We start from the raw sequence: 17,657 nt of genomic DNA, 5'->3' as shown, positions 1-17,657 counted from the left end.
CACACTATCCTGGTTTGACATGTTTCTTCGTAACTTAAGACTTATATTACCCCTGAATGGGTGGAATACTTTTATAGTGTTATTGTGATCAAGATCATTTATAGATATAGTTTACAAGTGTTATATCTGAAGAGTTCAAGAAATCGATAGAATCCTTTAAAAGTAAAGCTTGTGTTGTAAGAACTATAGGTACAAATTGTATTAATACTCCCTTCGTCCTTATTTATCTGTCCACTTTTAACATTTTCACGCATATTAAGAAAATTTAAGTTTGATAAGAAACTTCCATCAATACTCTTATTTAATGCCTTAATTGTAGGAAAATACTAGTGGGATTACTCTATTATCCAATACAAATTTGATGAATCAGTGAATAATAGTCATGATATTTATAGCTAGAAGAACAAAGTCAAACACTCTTCAGGTTATTAAATGAAAATTTTTGCTTTGGTTATATAAATGGACAGATAAATAGGGACAAGTTTTTACTTCAAAAGTGGACAGATAAATAGGGACGGAGGGAGTATTAGGTTGTGTTCACGAATGGAATGGATGGAGAATAAAATGAATTATGTACTCTAACATGGTGTTTGTTAAAGAACATGTATAATTTTCATTTTTTCAATCATTTTATTGCTACTATTTTAATTAGAATTATAACTCGTATGTGTTGGAAAGAATGCTTATTCTATTCTATTTCTATATCATGTTTTCTTACGATCTTTATTACAAGAAGTATAAACTCATTCATATTTAGTTATTATTATCTCATATCTTATTCTTTCTACATAAAATTTTTATATAATTTTTCATCCATTCGATCCAAGTTAACAGCCTTACTAATTCATGTCTCTGGCGCTCTTCCTACTTGACAAAAAAAAAAAAAAAAAGGCATGTGCAAAGCAAAGGGTTCTGTCATTAGAATTCCCATAGCAATAGAGTAACTGTCATTCAAGTCCATAAGGAACTTCAACAACCTTTTCGTTTCTCTTTCTTCTTGCAGTTAAGTCTTAAGAGGAGAAGTGTCATCAGACATTACAAAAAAACTCATTGACAATAACTAGTTTGTTCTTGGCGGATAACGCAATAATAAGTGATTTCTTCCGAATATCAAAATTCTGTAGAAATTATCAGTTTTTCTAGTGATGCCTCAATCGATGTTAAGACTAAACTTTAAGGTATTTGGAACACATGTGTTCTCGAATAATATTCTAGTGGTGTATTAAAATATTATGCATGTTCTAAACTATTTTTATCAATTAAAAATTAGCTTCCTCAATTTTAAAGCATCTATTTCAAATATCTTAAATAATAAGATAAGATTATAAGACATAATTTTAGAGTTCATGTACCGAAGTAATGTCTTAAATGATGAATCTCTAAAACAATAATTTTTACTATATTTATAGGATACTTGTTAGAATATTTGTATATCACTGTACTTGCACTTGGTATATGATGGGTGATAATTCTATTCTGCAAAGTTCCTTGTACTTCCCAAAAAGTCTATTAGAATGTTTGCACATCCAATATCGATGACCACAAAATTAAAAGAAGTTTCCAGAGCAAGACTTGGCATTGATGGGGAAGCTAGTGTTGGCTTGGTAGACTTAAATGTATCCTGGAAAACACGTTTCTTTAGCCCAGTTTACATTTCATGAATATACTCTGTGAGTCTGAGTCAGACAATTTAGAGTTTTGTAGTGAAAGATGGAACAACATAAGCATTACCTGGCGGGGTTTCGGTGCATTGAATACTATACATCACACAGAATGTGATCTGACTCTTGAGTTGTATTGAAGCAGACAAACATTGGCCACAGTAAGATGAATGTTGATAACTAGTATCCTATCCACATGATACATGCAACAGGTGTCCAGACAATCAAGTCAATACAATTTATGGCCCCGAAAGCAACGTCGCAGATCACTGTCGATTGGTTCATGGATCTTAGTTATGTTGGAGAGCTGCGAATGCGAACAAATTAAATTGGTTCTGTGGCATCGGTTAGTGAATCATGGTGGAATTAATGGAAAGATGAAAAATGTGCCTTCGTATCGTGGCAGCAACGGTGTCCTCACCGACTAAGACAGTGCTGATAAGTTGGTTTCCTTGAAGTTAAAAGAGAGAACTTCTGGCGCAGGCGGAAACAAGAGAGCATAGCTTGCAAGAAGACTGGAAGAATTTTGGCGCCTTAATTGCTGTAGTGCATGTGGCACAAATCGATTCTTATATCAGCTTTTACGGCTGATACAGATTTTATTATCGAATTTCATTAAAAACAATATTTTCTTTATATTATAATTTAAAATAAGCAAATGTCAGAAAATTCACAAACTGATTTCTACAACAGCACTTTTTTAATTGTTTTAGCATTACTTTTTCTGACAACACAGCAATTTTCAACGGTACTCTGGTTAACTGATTAGTTGTTATGTGAATAAGAAAACTACCAAGTTCTGAGTAAAAGCACAGACTGTCCTGCAATGCACATCAACGTATGTTAACGTGGCTAGTTCTCCGTATTGTGGTCCGTATAGATATAAGATATCCAAAATACGTGCGATCTGTATTGAATTGATGTAACGGTATGTAAACTTCAAATTTAAGATACTAATGAGAATTTTAGAAAATTGTATACGTTCACATTGAGGTGACAATGATTCTTTTGTTATTTATTAAATTTAAGATAATGCCTTTGGCTACGCCAAATGAAATTATTTTTTTCATTTCCGTGCATATGATGAAAAACATGTGAAAATTTATATTTAATTATAGATATCAAAAACAAATTTCACATTGCTAAATTTTAATTATAACTCTAAAACGTCGACAAAAAAGAATTATGCTAATAAACGTACAGGCCAATAAAACCTGGACATGGATAAATTTATTTATTTATGATGACAAAACTTCGAGATGGGAAATTTTATTTTAAATTCAAGCGAAAACTGGTACAAGAAAAAAGGCTGACAATTATCCCCATAATAAGTATCTAGACACGGCCCACGGGAATCCAAGCGAGATAGAACAAGTTTGGTAAAAGCGTAATTAAATTAATCAATTAGTGGCAAATTACTAGTGATTTGGATAAGACAAAGAGTAATCCAGGTAGCCACGAGAGATTAGTGCCAAATATTTTTGTCTATAAAACGAAGCCGCCCCACTTGTACAGTTGTACATGTCATGTAAAAGACACAAGCTACAGCTTCCACTAGACCATAAAAATCATTTCACGACATTTCTCATGTTTCATTAATGAATGCATAACAATTACTGTATTTCACAAGCATGAAATTTTTTGAGTATTTAATCTGTTGTACTTCTTCTAGCTCAATCTCCGAAGCCTCATCATCGTTGCGGCCTGATGATTCCAAGTGTGTCGTCCCTGTTCTGCAGCCAGACAGGCCACGGTACCGCGATCGCAGAAAGTGTAGCATTAGTCCTCGGAAATCTGGTTCCGCTCCTGCAGACTGGAGGCCTTCTCTTAACGCGATTTCGGAGGATAACATTGTAGCTGTGAAGAGACACAACAGCTCCACTTCCGAAACAACTGCCAAACGGAAAGATTCTCTTATGCATAAATCTAAGGTCCGGACTAGTCGGTCCGAAGACTACAGGTAATTAGTGCATGTTTGTTTACCTAAAGCGGGAGTAGCTTCTGCTTTTTTTGACCCGTGTAAAAAAGCTAAAAGCACTTTTAAAAAGTTGGCTTCTACTTCTTTTTTAAACAATTTAATAACTTATAAGTCTTAACTTACTTATCATTTCTAATCCACTTTCTTTAGTTTTAAGTAAAAAGTCACTTTTTTTTAAGTAAGTGAACTGCTTAGCTTTGTGGTATTAGTGTTAAAGTAATGATTAATCTGTATTGTTTTGTAGGAGAGCTCCGATGCCAGATATCATACCAGCATTCGCTCCGACACCGTTTCTGTTCTGACGACATAGTGGATCCAATGAGCATCTTTGTGTGTTAAAAGTCTTGCAGATAGTAATCTGTTTGTACATATGTAATGCATGATGTCGAGTATGTTCACAGTTTTGTCCTGCAGATTTCCAGTTGAATAATCGTTTATTATTACCAGTTGTATTTGATTTCAGATTGTAAAGATTGTAGAGTTTTATTGCGATTATCCACTCTTTGAGTCACCGGGCTGTTCATAACTAAGAAACATTTTGTTGCTTACGAACTTCAAAAACTTTTTGTTGCTTACGAACTCCTAAAACATTTTGTTGCTTATGAACTCAATATTCGAAATGCCTACAGGACGGATCTAGTAATGAGCACCGAGAGACACATGTCTCCCCACAAAAATTTTTTGATATTTTTTTGAACATTCTAAATTATAAAATGAGTATATTGCAAAACGCACCTCCCTGGTTTTTGCGAAAAGCACTTTTTACCCTAGACTTTCCAAAATTGCACTATCCACCCTGAAAGTTTTTTTGGCGCGACATTTTAGACCCTTCCGTTAAATATATCCGTTACCGTTAGTTACTGCTGAGGGTATGCTTGGTATTTCAGTTTTGTTTTTAATTAAATGCTGAGCAACGGTCTTATTGAGGTTGTCTTTATATACACACAATACATACAACCCCACAGCATCTTCTCTCTCTTTTCTCTTCATTTTTTTTTCCTCTTCTTCAAATCGACTTACTGAATCATGGCTGGCAAATGTTTCTGTGGTAAATGGTTGGCAGCAAAGACGGCATGGACGGATGCAAATGCCGGACGTCGGTTTATTTCGTGTGAGAGATGTCGTTTTTTCCGGTGGTTGAACGAACCATTGTGTGAGCGTTCAAGAGCGATTATTCCCGGTCTGTTGAGAAGAATCAACAAGCTAGAAGCACAACAACGACCAGAGGCATGCAAGAGAATCGGATTTGTTGACGACACAATCGGTGGGCATATGGTCTGTTCTGAAGAAGGTGGGCGACTGGAGCTTTCGGATAGAAGCGGCATGGAAGTCCAGAAGGAGAAGTGCAGCTGCAACATCAGTCTTACTTTTCTTATCGTGACATGGATCGCAATTATTTTGTACTGTTTCTGTAAGATGCAAGAAGGAGAGGATTATGATGTTTAGATTGAAGCTGTAGTGGTGTAGTTTGTAATGTAGTTTTATAATGAAAGCTCAGTTTCTTTACAACACAACCTAGTGGTCCAAGCACAATATTTAACACACTGACAAAGATTCCAAAAGAAGAAGAAAAACAAGTAATAATGCAAAGGTTGGCAGTTGATGACATTGAATAAAACGGATGGGGAACATAAATGTATGAGTTAGGATACAACCGACCAAGTCCCAAAATCATATCCTCAAAAGACCATACACTGGTTTCCTAACCAAAATACCATCTTCAAAACCAACATAATCCAAAAGACTACCAACAACAACAAAAAAGAGTCTTCACAAACAAACACTAGGACTTAATAGCATTTTTTGTAGAAAATAGCATTACTTAGCAGGACCCTTCTTCTTTCTTAGTGCTGCCTGCAACTGTCCTAGTGTTGTAAACTTCTCACCATTTTTTTCAAAACACTCCACTCCCAAAGGACCTGTCTGTGCAGGTGGTTTGAACGGTCTCACAGTGCCTCCTTGAATTAAAACATGCTTGCCATTCTTTAAGGGGCTGGATCTAGGTGACTTTCCTGCCAATTGTTTAGTCCTTGGTTGCTTTTGGGTGGCAAACAATTCATTCTGTGATTTTTGAAGGTCCTCAAGCTTCTCCCGGAGACTTTGTGCACTTTCTTCACCATCCTTCCTTTTTTTCTCCTCATCAAGGGTCTACACAGAAGAAGGAGATGATGTAATGTTGGTTGGATGATGGATATAGCAGATGATAATGGAATGCAAAGTATACCTTGGATGGGCAAGATCTGAGGTTGTGGCCTTCTTCCTTGCAGTAACTGCATTTTGATGGTTTTTGTGGCCACTTTGGCACCTCATCTGGATTTTCAGCTTGGTGAGCTGCTTCAACTCCATCTGATATCTATTTTAAAAAAGAATAAAATTTAAATGTGTAGATAATATTTGAGCTAGATGATAAGGTTGAGATAATGTAGATACCTTTTTTGGACATTTTCTGACATTGTGCTCCCATTGACCACAGTATGAGCACTTTAAACTAGTGCCCTGTCTTTTCAGCATTGTTGGGTTATTTGGCCTGGTTTGGACCACATCATTTTTCTTGTCTCTAATTTTTTTGGGCCTTCCAGGTGCAGTTTTCTTAATAGGAGGCAAGGGTGGTTCTTGTTCAGTTTGTTCCCAATAGGCCTCACCACTTATGGGCTCCAAAATGTGGCTATACACCTGCAAATACCTCTCCTTGCTGTAGCATTCATGAATGAAGTCCATAGGGTCCATTTTCTGGAATAAAATACATGCCACAGCATGGAAGCAAGGGATCCCAGTCAATTGCCACTTCCTGCAGGCACATCTCCTCTGCTTCAAGTCCACTACAACCTCATGTCCTCCAGCTGACATGGTAACATGGTACTTGTCCCCACCATTCCACACTGGACTTGCTTTTGCAGCATCTTTAATTGCCCTAGAATAAGTGCAAATAAATAAGTGCAAATAAACAAGTTCAAATAAATAAGTGCAAATAAATAAGTGCAAAGTTGATGGAGAGACTCACTTTTCAATTTTTTTAAGTGTCTTGGTGCAAAATTTATTTTTGTTCTTCTCCATCTTACTTTTCCACTTCTGGATCCTCACCATGCAAGTTTTGTGAATATTTTTGAACATTGTGACAATGCCATTATCTATGTATTTGTTAATGGCATTGTTAAATACCTCGCAATTGTTGTTAACAAAAACATCTGACTTGCAGAGTTCTCTGAAGCCACTCCTAGACCATTGAGACCTTGGCTTTGCAGCCAACCATTCATAAGCATTCTTGTTCAGCTGTAAAAACTGAAATTAGTATAGCCTTAAACAAATGCAGTAAAGTTAATAAAATACGACAATTACCTTTTTCAAACTTTCCATGTTCATGTTGAAGAAATAGTCTATAGTAGACCTAGCAGCCAACCACATTTGCCTAGTCACTCCTATACCCTTAAAATCTTTTTTCATGTTGTGATATAGATGCATCACACAAAATCTAATTTCAGCTTGGGGGAAATGTGTCTCAAGTGCATTTACAAGCCCCTATATCATGCACAGACCAAAAATTACACAATGCACAAACATCTAATTAACACAAACAAACAATGAAATATTCCAAGTTAATATAGATGATAGGTTTAGAAATGGACCTTTTGTCTGTCACTGATAAATGTGTAGGTGCCAGTGTTTTCAATCCTCAAGTCATTCTTCAACAGCCCCAAGAACCAGTCCCAGCTGCTGTTGTTTTCAGCTTCAACATGTGCCCAGGCTACAGGGTACATGCCTTCATTTGGATCTGTAGCCACTGCAGTGAGTAATATACCTCCAAATGGACCTTTTAGATGGCATCCATCTAAACCAATCAAGGGCCTACATCCTTCAAGAAATCCATCTTTTAATGGTCCCAAGCATACATAAAATCTGAGAAATCTTCTTCCAGGAAAACCATTCTCTGCAAGCTCTGTCATCAGCTTCACAGTGGAGGTTGGCATCACCTTCTTAACTTCATTTGCATAAAGATATAGCTTGCTAAATTCTTCTTCATGCCTCCCTGTTATAGTTTCTCTAGCCTTCCTCATTGCCCTGTATGCCATTGTTAATGAAATGTTACATTTCAAATCATTTACAACTTTTGCATGAAAAGCTTGTAAGGGCCAACTTGGATTCATCCTTATCTCTTCTTCATAAGTCCTAGCCAACCAAGTTGAATTAATCTGTTTTTGAACCCATGTAGGTGTACATGTGTGTATGTTGCACACTGTCTTGATTTGAATAATGGTTGATCTCTGCTGCTTGATACCATAAACTTTCCAGTCACATCCAGCAGTGCAAACCCACTTTATCTTATCAGATAGATTCTTCTTGAGCCTAACCCCTCTTTGGTGTAGAATAGCATGCTTCCTCACAGCCTCTCTAAAAACCTGGCCACTGCTGAATAGCATACCCATCTCAAATTGTGGATCCTCCATATCATTTTGCTCATTAAATTCTGGAAAAGTGTTGTCCTCTTCATCACAAGAGGAGATGGCCATCCTCTCCACACTACTGTTATACTCACTCTCTGATGAAGTACTATCTTCTTCCATCTCTTCATTTTTCTCATCTTCTTTTACATGTTTCTCATCAATTACACTCTCTTGTCCTTGTTCTTCTGGCAACACTGTCTCAATTTCATCTTCATCCTTGTCCTTGACACTCTTGGCCTTGTCCTTTTTCTGACTGAAATACTTGCCCTTGTTCTTCACATTGTTTCTCACTTCTTTTGGCTCTACAGCAGCCACCCTTGCACTTTCTTCTTGCACTTTTTCTTTAACACAAGGCAGCTTTGCACCTTGTTTATCCCCACCCTTTTCTTCAATAATTTTTGTTGGAGTACCCTTCTTCAACCTCCCTACAGATTTCTTCTGCTTTTCTCTCTTGCTAGAGTTTTCACCTCCCTCCATCTCATGTCTCTTGCCTGGTTTTTCAACTCCATCCACCTCACTTCTCTTGCTTATTTTTTCACCAACCTCCTTCTCATGTCCCTTGTTCTGTTTTTCACCAACCTTTCTTCCCTTCTTAGCTTTAAGTGGCTCTGGGGTCACATCATTACCAGCATCATCTAGCACAACAGGGGTTTCCTCTGTGTTCTTAAATAAGCCCCTCAGCATTGAGTACCTCCCTCTCTTTCTAGCTCTGTATGGTGGATTAGGAGGTGGGATTCTCCTCTTCTTTTTTTTAGACTTGGGCAAATGAGTGTCACTGGAATCCATGTTTGAACTGTCCCCATGGAAGCTTAATTTCTCTTCCTCCTCTTGTACAGTTTCTAGACCCTCATCCCTCACAGCAGCTTCTACCTCAACTCTTATATCTTCTATCCTTTCAATTCTTTGATCTATAGCCAGTTGTGTGAATGAAAAATCAGCAAATTCACCATCAAGACCAGGACCATTTGGGGTCGTATAGAGCCTTACCAACTTGTAGTTACACTCTACCAGAGTTTTCACAACCTCAAGATCACGATTAGTTTCAATCGGATTAATATTAGCAGCACAAAACTCATGCTCATTTGTCAAAAACCAAAGATCCATACTCTGACTACTACAACCTACTTCACCAAGCATAGCATCAATTTCAAATAAATCCAAACCAGTCACAGAACACATATCAAAATAGGCTATTTCACCACCAACATAAGCAGTACAATCCTCATTCAAATAACCCCCGTAATGAAGTTTTAAGGTAAAGTAGGGACTCATATCTGCAGCAAGATTTAAAGGGACCACAAAAATTTTAAAATATAGTAATAAACTACTGGAGCAAGCAAATATAGTAAATCATTTATCATGACAAACATAAAGGGACCACAAAGATTTAAAAAACAAAAACCCTAAAACACATAATGCATGCAACTATATATAGCAACAACATAAATACAAAGCTTGAAAAAGGACATCGAAGATGCTTACCACCATAAGCAGGTATTTCATCAGCACACTCTTTAACTACACTGCCACTATCATCACCGGTTGCTTTATCCTCTTTCCAAAGGTCACCATCATTTCGGGCTTGAACGCCGGTCCTTAAACGCCCTCTCATTGTTGTTAATTACAAAGCTTCAAAATGTTTAATTGCAAGTATCTCCAATCTAGGGTTTTGATCGCAGGGTGTAGTTGGGGAGATGGAGCGACTTCTGAATGGGGGGGTGGGTTATGTCTCAATTTGGGAGGGAATTAGATATTTAGGGGTAAACAATTAGAAAAACAAAAGTGGACTGTAAAGTCCTCGGTGAAATTACAGCTTTGCCCTTAAATTTTAACGTTAACGGGAGAGACTAACGGTTGTGGTCAAACCAGGTGCATACTGCCGCGCTTTTGAAATGATGGGGGTGGAGAGTGCAATTTTGGAAAGTCTAGGGTAAAAAGTGCTTTTCGCAAAAACCAGGGGGGTGCGTTTTGCAATATACTCTTATAAAATTATAGAAGGTGTGGTGCCTTCATAAAATTTAAAAATATAGAGATATATTAATCTAAAAAAATTGCTTGGTGCTCCCCGTCCCCCGAGAAACCACATGCTAGATCCGCTCCTGTGTAGAGCTGTAAGCGAACTCGGACGAACTCGGATGAACTCTTATCGAACTCGAACAAAATCTTAACGAACCGAACAATGTTCGATAATTTTATCGGACAAAATTTTCTGTCCGAACTCGGTTCGGTAACGAACCGAACCGAACACGAACTGTTCGCGAACATGTCGAACCGAACCGAACACGAACTGTTCGCGAACAATGTATATTTTTAAATAATATTATATATTATATTTATATATAATATTATAAATAATTTTATTTATTATCGAACGAACACGAGTTTCTCGAACTCGAACCGAACACGAGCTTAACGAACCGAACGGAAAATGCTGTTCGAACTCGTGTTCGGTAAGCTTACCGGACGAGCTTACCGAACTCGAACACGAACCGAACCGAACGAACTTACCGAACAGTTCGGTTCGTTTACAGCTCTATTCCTGTGTAATACAATTGAATTTAAAACCTGTAATGAGTTGAATATGCATAGTTGCTGGAAAACAAAGCTCAATCGCGTTCTCCTTTTAGCCTTTTAGAACATGGAGGACGAAAACAGAGGAACTACTTATGATATAGAGCATCATGTAATCACTAGTGCCAGAGTTTAATCTATTTCCCAGAGAAATGGAGGCAACAACAGTAAACCATTACAGTATAACAAAATGTCAAAAACCCGACATGGTAAATTTACAAACTGACATGTGATGACCTTAAAGTTTAGTGTCCTTTGAAAACGAAATAACACCCTACTAACTAAACCACAGCTTAATCAGATTTCACCCACAGCCATTCCGGCCATTGTGTCGTATAAGGGCTTGTGCAATGTCTCTGGCAAGTAAAACGTTAGGATGCCACCTAAGACCCCACACACACCGAACACAGCAAATGGAATACCTCCGCCCAGAACCACCACGAAGGGTGCTAAAATAGCTCCCATTTGCGCTGCTTGAGTGGCACATCCGAGGGCAGCATTCCTGACCACAGTTGGAAACAGCTCCATTGTGTATATAAATAACAAATTATAAGTCCCTGCCATCCCAAATATTCCCAACACTCCACAAACCATTCTCACAACTTTCCACGGGCCATTTCTTGCCATCAAGCTCCCTGCTAGACAAAACAATCCACTAAACCACTGTGTACCAATCGCTAATGGTTTCCTCCCGTACTTATCCAGCAAAATGGCTGTCAATAGAAACGCAGGCATTTCCGCAACTGCATTCACCAGGACAGTGAGATAAAGATTTGTGTCTAGGTTCACAACATTTAAACTAAGCCCGTAATATACAATTGAGCTGGAAAAACTTATTGCCACTGTCAAAAACAAACGAAGCCGCGTTAGTGGTGATTTGAGCACATCCAGTATAGAACCCGTGACAGCTTCTTTATCATCTATTGATCCTTCTTTATCTGAAGTATCAGTGCTTTCTTTATCATCATCCATGGCAAGAGAAACATTATCCGGAAGGTACTTCCCGTTGGATTTAGCAATGTCGCGCATTATTTTCAATGCATCGTTACTTCTGCCACGAACTAAATACCATCTAGGAGATTCGGAGACAAAAGGAATGATGATGAAAAGAAAGAGGATGGAGGGAATAGAGGCGGCAATGTAAAGAGAGCGCCATGTCTGGAAAATGTAAGCGATGCCTGATAGAACTGCAATGCCTCCCGAAAAGAAATAGAATGTGGACATTCCAGCAATGCCGCGTTTTGATGGACCAATGGGTTCGGTAGCCAGAACAAATGAACAAAGGCCTACCCCTCCAGTACTGAAGCCAGTGAGGAAGCGGAGAAGGACGTAGATCCAGTAGTTGGGTGAAAATGCTGTTAAGCAACCAAAGATGGCGTTGAGTATGCAGACCAGTGTCAGAGATCCTTTTCTTCCCAGTTTTGAATCAGAGAGGTGGCCAAAAATTCCAGCACCTGAGGAAAAAAAACAAGTTTAGCAAAATTTGACTCTTTTTCAGCTAAACCAAAATTTGACTCTTTTAAGCGTCCCGTGGCTGAAAAATTGTTATGTCACGGCTCTTACTTGGCTAGCAAAGATGGTGGCTGGATTGCCCAGAGACACCCCCTTTAAATCTGGAAATAGTATATGTTCAAAGAGAATAACTGTAATCATATTAACCTTCAGTGTTCAAGTTAGGGGATCTAATGTTCTCAGAACAAATCACTTCTCGTCAGTGGCGGAGTCTAGACTATTACCCCGACTGAATTACTAATATCAGTATAGTTTTTATATTTTTTTGCTTTTGAGTTAACACAATATAAACGTTATTCCCTTTCGAGATCATGGTTCCAACACTGAATTTCATACGAATCAGATCATCCTGCTAGCTATTTATTTTCGACTTTTCTTACTACTCTGGCAGTGCTACAAATTCATACATGAACATTTCCACTAAAACATGCGTGTGCTGTATAATCTTGCAACTCTCCCTACACACACAGTGTCTAATCCAGCTAACATAACATCTATCAACAAAAAGTAATTTAAATTTAATTTTGGTTCTTCCACAATTAGTGCAGTCATTTCAAATATTACACAAGCACAAAACAATCTGGATATACCCATTAGCAGCAACAGAAGATACTACATACTTTCCCACAAAACACAGCTTTTATTCAAAAATGGTAAGCGGGGGGCATATTCCATTGTACTAGGTGCTCTGTCTCGGGTCTATTTGTTTTCAGTTTACCCAGAAGACGTAATTTATCAGGAATTTTCTATTCGTAAGTGTCCATGTCAATCCATTTTCAGATTACTCACTCTGACCAAGACATGATATAATATATTCAGTGGCACAATCGTGAATACACATATTCGACAACGTTAAAAAATATCAACCCAAATCAATATTTTTAATTAATTTTGGAAAGACCAACACGAGAGTCGTGATCGGAAAACAAAGATCAATCATGACCGTCACTTGCATATATATTTTTATAACATCATCCGTCGACTGGGAGTTGTTTACATGTGAACCTAGTCTGCTTGATCTGGAACTGGCAGGATACCGACAAAGACCGAGATGATAATATTTCGTATTTATATAATTATTTATTCAAAAAAGCAGCCGGATGCATCCTCATCATTATCTTTTTAAAATAGATAAGAAGGAGCCACAAAAATTATCCTCGAACTAATATTATTTGAATGAACTATATTCCTATTAATAATCATATTTCCGCTCACTCTTTATTTAATAGAAAAGTACCATATAAGAATTTTAATATGACAAATTATCATTAAGCGGAACGTTGGGAAGAGATTGTTCCTGTAAAATATGGTTCCATATTATTTTTTAAAAAAAAATTAAATTAAGAAAAATGTTATGAAATTATATTTTGTAGTAGTTTCAAAATGAAACGTAAACAACAGCCGAGAGGGAGTATAATTATACATTTAATTTAAATGCTTTGATTTTACCTATCATATGGGTTAAAACTTATAATTATATATTTATGGAGAAAATTTTGGTTTTAAAATCAGCAAAAGGTTTTTCTTTCTAAATATATCATCGCTCACATTTATATTTGTATATTACATACTATAATATAAAGTATTTGCAGGCTTGGGACTAATATAAGAATTTAGTATTAAACAGATGAATAAGAAAGGGTACAGTACTCAAGTACTCTCTCCGTCGCATTTTAGTTGTCACATTTCTATTTTTGTTAGGTCAAATTGGCTTATCTTTGACCATAAATTATAAGTCGTTCTTTCATTATTTTAAAAAACTGAAAATTACATCTTAAAGTAGATTAAAAGTTATTTCCGGTGACATATTTTTTTTATTTTTTCAATTAATAAAATATCAATAAATTTCAGTCAAATTTTGATCAATTTGACCGGCACAAACTCAAAAGTGACAATTAAAATAGGACGGAGAGAGTAAAGTGAGACCACGAGAATCGAGATGTTACAAAGGATTGGTCTGTTTGGACAGAGTCACAGCTGGATTGGTACATGTACACCATCCATCTTAGTGATATTTATATTAACTTCTTTGTTACTGGATCCCAGTGTCATTTCTATACATTATCTGTTCATTGTTTAGTCATATATAAACCAAAGTCAAGCTTTTTAACCAAATCACTTGCCTGTTAGGCTACTCCCTCCGTCCCATTCAATTCTATACAGTTTCCTTTTCGGGCCGTCCCATCATTTCTATACATTCCAAAAATAGTAACTTTTAATAATATAAAACACTATTACACCTACTACTTTCTTCCACTATCTTCATTCTATAATAATATAAACACTATTACACCCACTACTTTCCTCCACTATCTCAAATCTATCATTAAATATAAATGGGTCCCACCACTTCACCCATTTTTCCTCTAACTTTACTCACTTTTTACACTTTTTCTTGGTCTCCGTGTCCAAACCATTTGTATATAAATCACCGGGACGGAGGGAGTATAATTTATTAGTGTCATCATAATTTTCTTAATTATATAAATATAACTTGGCAAGTGCAGTTCGGGGAATATAAGTGTCTGTGTATATTCACGTATATCTGCATCACTGCCTGCTATCCAGTTCTATCTCGCGACTATGCACAATATCTTCGATATCTCATAAATTTATAATTTCTACATATTCCTACTTTTTTTATTTAATTATATTACCCGGTCCATATAAATGTATAAAATTATCTTATTCCAGAATATTTGCGAATATATATATATATATCAATTGATATTTATCTTATTTCGGAATATTCGTGAATATATATCACGTTGATGAATATATGGGTTATCGGTAAGTGGTAACAGTTGTGAAAATGAACACTAACGCAATAAATAACGTGGGACAAGATGGGAAGCGTAGTAGATGACAAAATCAATATCGAAAGTAAGGAAAAAAACACATTAATGGCGAATAAGCGAAATCGAATTTGTTACCTATCATGCAGCCTCCGAAAAATAAAGCTTGTACCAGCCCGACCTTATATTTTTCGCCGCAAATTAATCCCCATTCCGACACAGTGGAGCTGCCCGTTCCGCTGCTCCACTGCCAGACGTCCTCGTCGAGTCCACAAACACTAGTGGCCGCAGGAGAACATCCTGGGCCACTACAGCGCCAGTCTGGCTCGCGGTCCGCGAAAATCATGATCATGGTGTGGAAAGCCTCCAGAGCCCATGCTAAGCTCGTGAGAACAAAGTGTTTTAACTGATAAGCCCCGAATTCTCCGCAATATTTTTGTAACATGTGGTCTATGTAGAGCTTTTCGGGTTCGTCGGTGACCGGAATTTTGGCCTCGGGGGAGAGGAGCGGTGACCGGAGTGCGGTGGGGGATGATAAGGGGGATGAAGGGCCTGGCATGGTGTGTGTAGTGTTCTGTTGCTACTGAAATTAGTGTTCTTTGGAGAGAGTGGGTTGAATTGAATATATAGGCAGATTTGGTCCAGGCCGAATATAATAAACTATTTATTCTCCGTTTTATCATATAATATATAGTTATATACTAGATAGATACTCTTTTGCTGTGATAGCCTGTATTTTCCTTGTAAAAAAAAAAAAAAAAAAAAAAAAAAAAACTACTTTTCAATGGTGTTTAAAACTTTGATAAAATATATTTCTATGTGATTATATTTGAATACGTGTGTTGTTATTTTATAAGATTTTATATACTGAAGTGTTATCTCTAAGCAAATATTTAGGCCAGAACTTCCGTTAGCAAGTGGATAGATCTTAACTCAAAATAATGATCACGTACCCATAATTGTAGGAACACGTTGAACCAAGTATGTACATAAATACACGTACTTGTTTCACTTATTTTCTTGTACAGCTCTTCTCTTCTAAAAGGTATGTCTATGTTTATGTCCTGCTTATGTGCTCTGCTCTGCTATACACTCTTGGCTGATATTTGACATTATATGTATAACATGTTTACTACAGTGAATTTAGTTTGTCACTGTGTTGTGTATATACATGTCTATTTTACTAGTTTTACACATACTGTTGGCTACTGTATATTATATGTTTTCTATTATTGTATATTATATGTCTTCTATTATTAAGTGTTTGTGTAATATCTTGTTTAAAGTTTGATGCCTTTATCTTTTGTTAATTATTTTAATGTATATAATGGAGTCTGATTTTTTATTAGATCTCAAAATTGTTTTGGAGTGATTAAAATTATGTTTATAATTAATTTCTGAAAAATATGCTTTTATGTATATATGCATCAATTTTGGATATGGATATCTTTGATTTTATAATTTAATATGCATGTTAATCTTTTATGAATTATATTAGATTTACGTAATTAATATACATTATTTTATTAAAACTATTATTATTTTATGTCACTCTTGTCAATTATAATAGTAGTATTTTAAGACTAATGTTTACTTGTATATTTATGAACAAAATTGTTTAGTAAATATTTGTGGAGACTTGTATATTATGAGATTGTTTAATATTGTGTGTTTATATTTGATTGGCTACATATGTATAAATTATTAGTTTTTGTTGAATTCAGTTTACTGGAGTTTTGGGATATGAACAGATAGGGTAAATTGTGAATTATTTGTAATCTGTTTAGAAGTGATGGATGGGCTTGTTGAGTGGGCTTTATGTGTTACTTGCACAGGCTATTTGTATGTGTTCACGTCAAAATAGGTTAACTGTGTATACAATATAAAATTAGTTTATGTATACTTGTACTGGCTTATAAAAATGTTATGATTATTCTATGCACTTAGTTTATATCTTCTTTTATTTATTTGTATAATTGTTAAGATTAGTTATATGATTAATGGCTTAATTTAATTACTCTCATTAATAAATTTTGTAATATATGAGGTTATTATATTTTCAAAAGACAAACTATTTTAGAGAGTCTCTTTCTTAAATCATTTTTTTTATTAGAGTTGCATATTTAATTATGTGCCAAGCTAAATTTATTTTGTATGATTATAATATATATAAGTAATATTGGACCTTATTATTAATGTCATGTTTAATTTATTTTAGGAATATGCAAATTGGGTGCAACATGTAATAATATTATAATATCATTTATCGATATTTTTGTAGTGTCTCTCTTGTTTTAAAATCATTGTCATGATATTTTATTTAATTATTTAAATTAGATATTTATCAAGTTTTGTTTTATTGGTTAGGAAATCATTTGATCATTGAATATTGTGCATCGGTGTTGCTAGTTAAGGTAAGTTAACTTTTCAGTCTTGCTATTGTATTTATTTGAAACTTTGTTTTGTTTAAATATTTGGTTCAAGTTAAACATTTTAGATATAAGAATTCCCAGTTAGCTCTGACCTATGAAACCGTTAGTATCTGCGTATAGTTCCGGAACTAGCCTATGATACCTTACTAGGGGTGCCTGTTATGATACCTTCGGGGTTGCACACTTTATGATACCTTAGTAAGGGGCGCATTACTGACAAAGTTATGAACTTATGATACCGAGTCACCGGGTATTTGTGACCTTAGCGA

General features: G+C 35.9%; 2 protein-coding genes and 1 long non-coding RNA gene across 3 annotated transcripts; 2 read left to right on the top strand and 1 right to left on the bottom strand.

The window, feature by feature from the left end:
- The first annotated feature begins 3,179 nt into the window (after positions 1-3,179).
- Positions 3,180-4,150, top strand: LOC108226714 (uncharacterized). Its single transcript, XR_010284218.1, has 2 exons — positions 3,180-3,621; positions 3,884-4,150. It is a non-coding gene; the product is annotated as an uncharacterized LOC108226714 (long non-coding RNA).
- Positions 4,151-4,665: 515 nt separating this feature from the next.
- On the top strand, positions 4,666-5,085 carry LOC108225943 (uncharacterized). The gene has a single exon (XM_017400893.1). The coding sequence runs from the start codon at positions 4,666-4,668 to the stop codon at positions 5,083-5,085; it is 420 nt and encodes a 139-aa protein (XP_017256382.1).
- Positions 5,086-10,762: 5,677 nt separating this feature from the next.
- On the bottom strand, positions 10,763-15,581 carry LOC108224882 (organic cation/carnitine transporter 4). The gene is made up of 2 exons (XM_017399626.2): positions 15,095-15,581; positions 10,763-12,103 (listed from the first exon to the last, which is right to left on the bottom strand). The coding sequence occupies exons 1-2, from the start codon at positions 15,513-15,515 to the stop codon at positions 10,947-10,949; spliced, it is 1,578 nt and encodes a 525-aa protein (XP_017255115.1). The 5' UTR covers positions 15,516-15,581; the 3' UTR covers positions 10,763-10,946.
- Between the last annotated feature and the right edge of the window lie 2,076 nt (positions 15,582-17,657).

Source organism: Daucus carota, chromosome 6 (assembly GCF_001625215.2).
Source record: "Daucus carota subsp. sativus chromosome 6, DH1 v3.0, whole genome shotgun sequence".
Taxonomy (NCBI): domain Eukaryota; kingdom Viridiplantae; phylum Streptophyta; class Magnoliopsida; order Apiales; family Apiaceae; genus Daucus; species Daucus carota.
Note: the sequence above shows the minus strand (reverse complement) of the source record. Positions and strands in the feature narration are given on the sequence as shown.

Bases quoted from the DNA above. Each gene is read 5' to 3' on its own strand.
- LOC108225943 (XM_017400893.1), top strand. From the start codon at position 4,666: ATGGCTGGCAAATGTTTCTGTGGTAAATGGTTGGCAGCAAAGACGGCA.
- LOC108224882 (XM_017399626.2), bottom strand. From the start codon at position 15,515: ATGCCAGGCCCTTCATCCCCCTTATCATCCCCCACCGCACTCCGGTCA. The intron at 12,104-15,094 runs GTAACAAATTCG...TTTTTTCCTCAG, and splicing joins TTTCGGAGGCTGCATGATAG to GTGCTGGAATTTTTGGCCAC.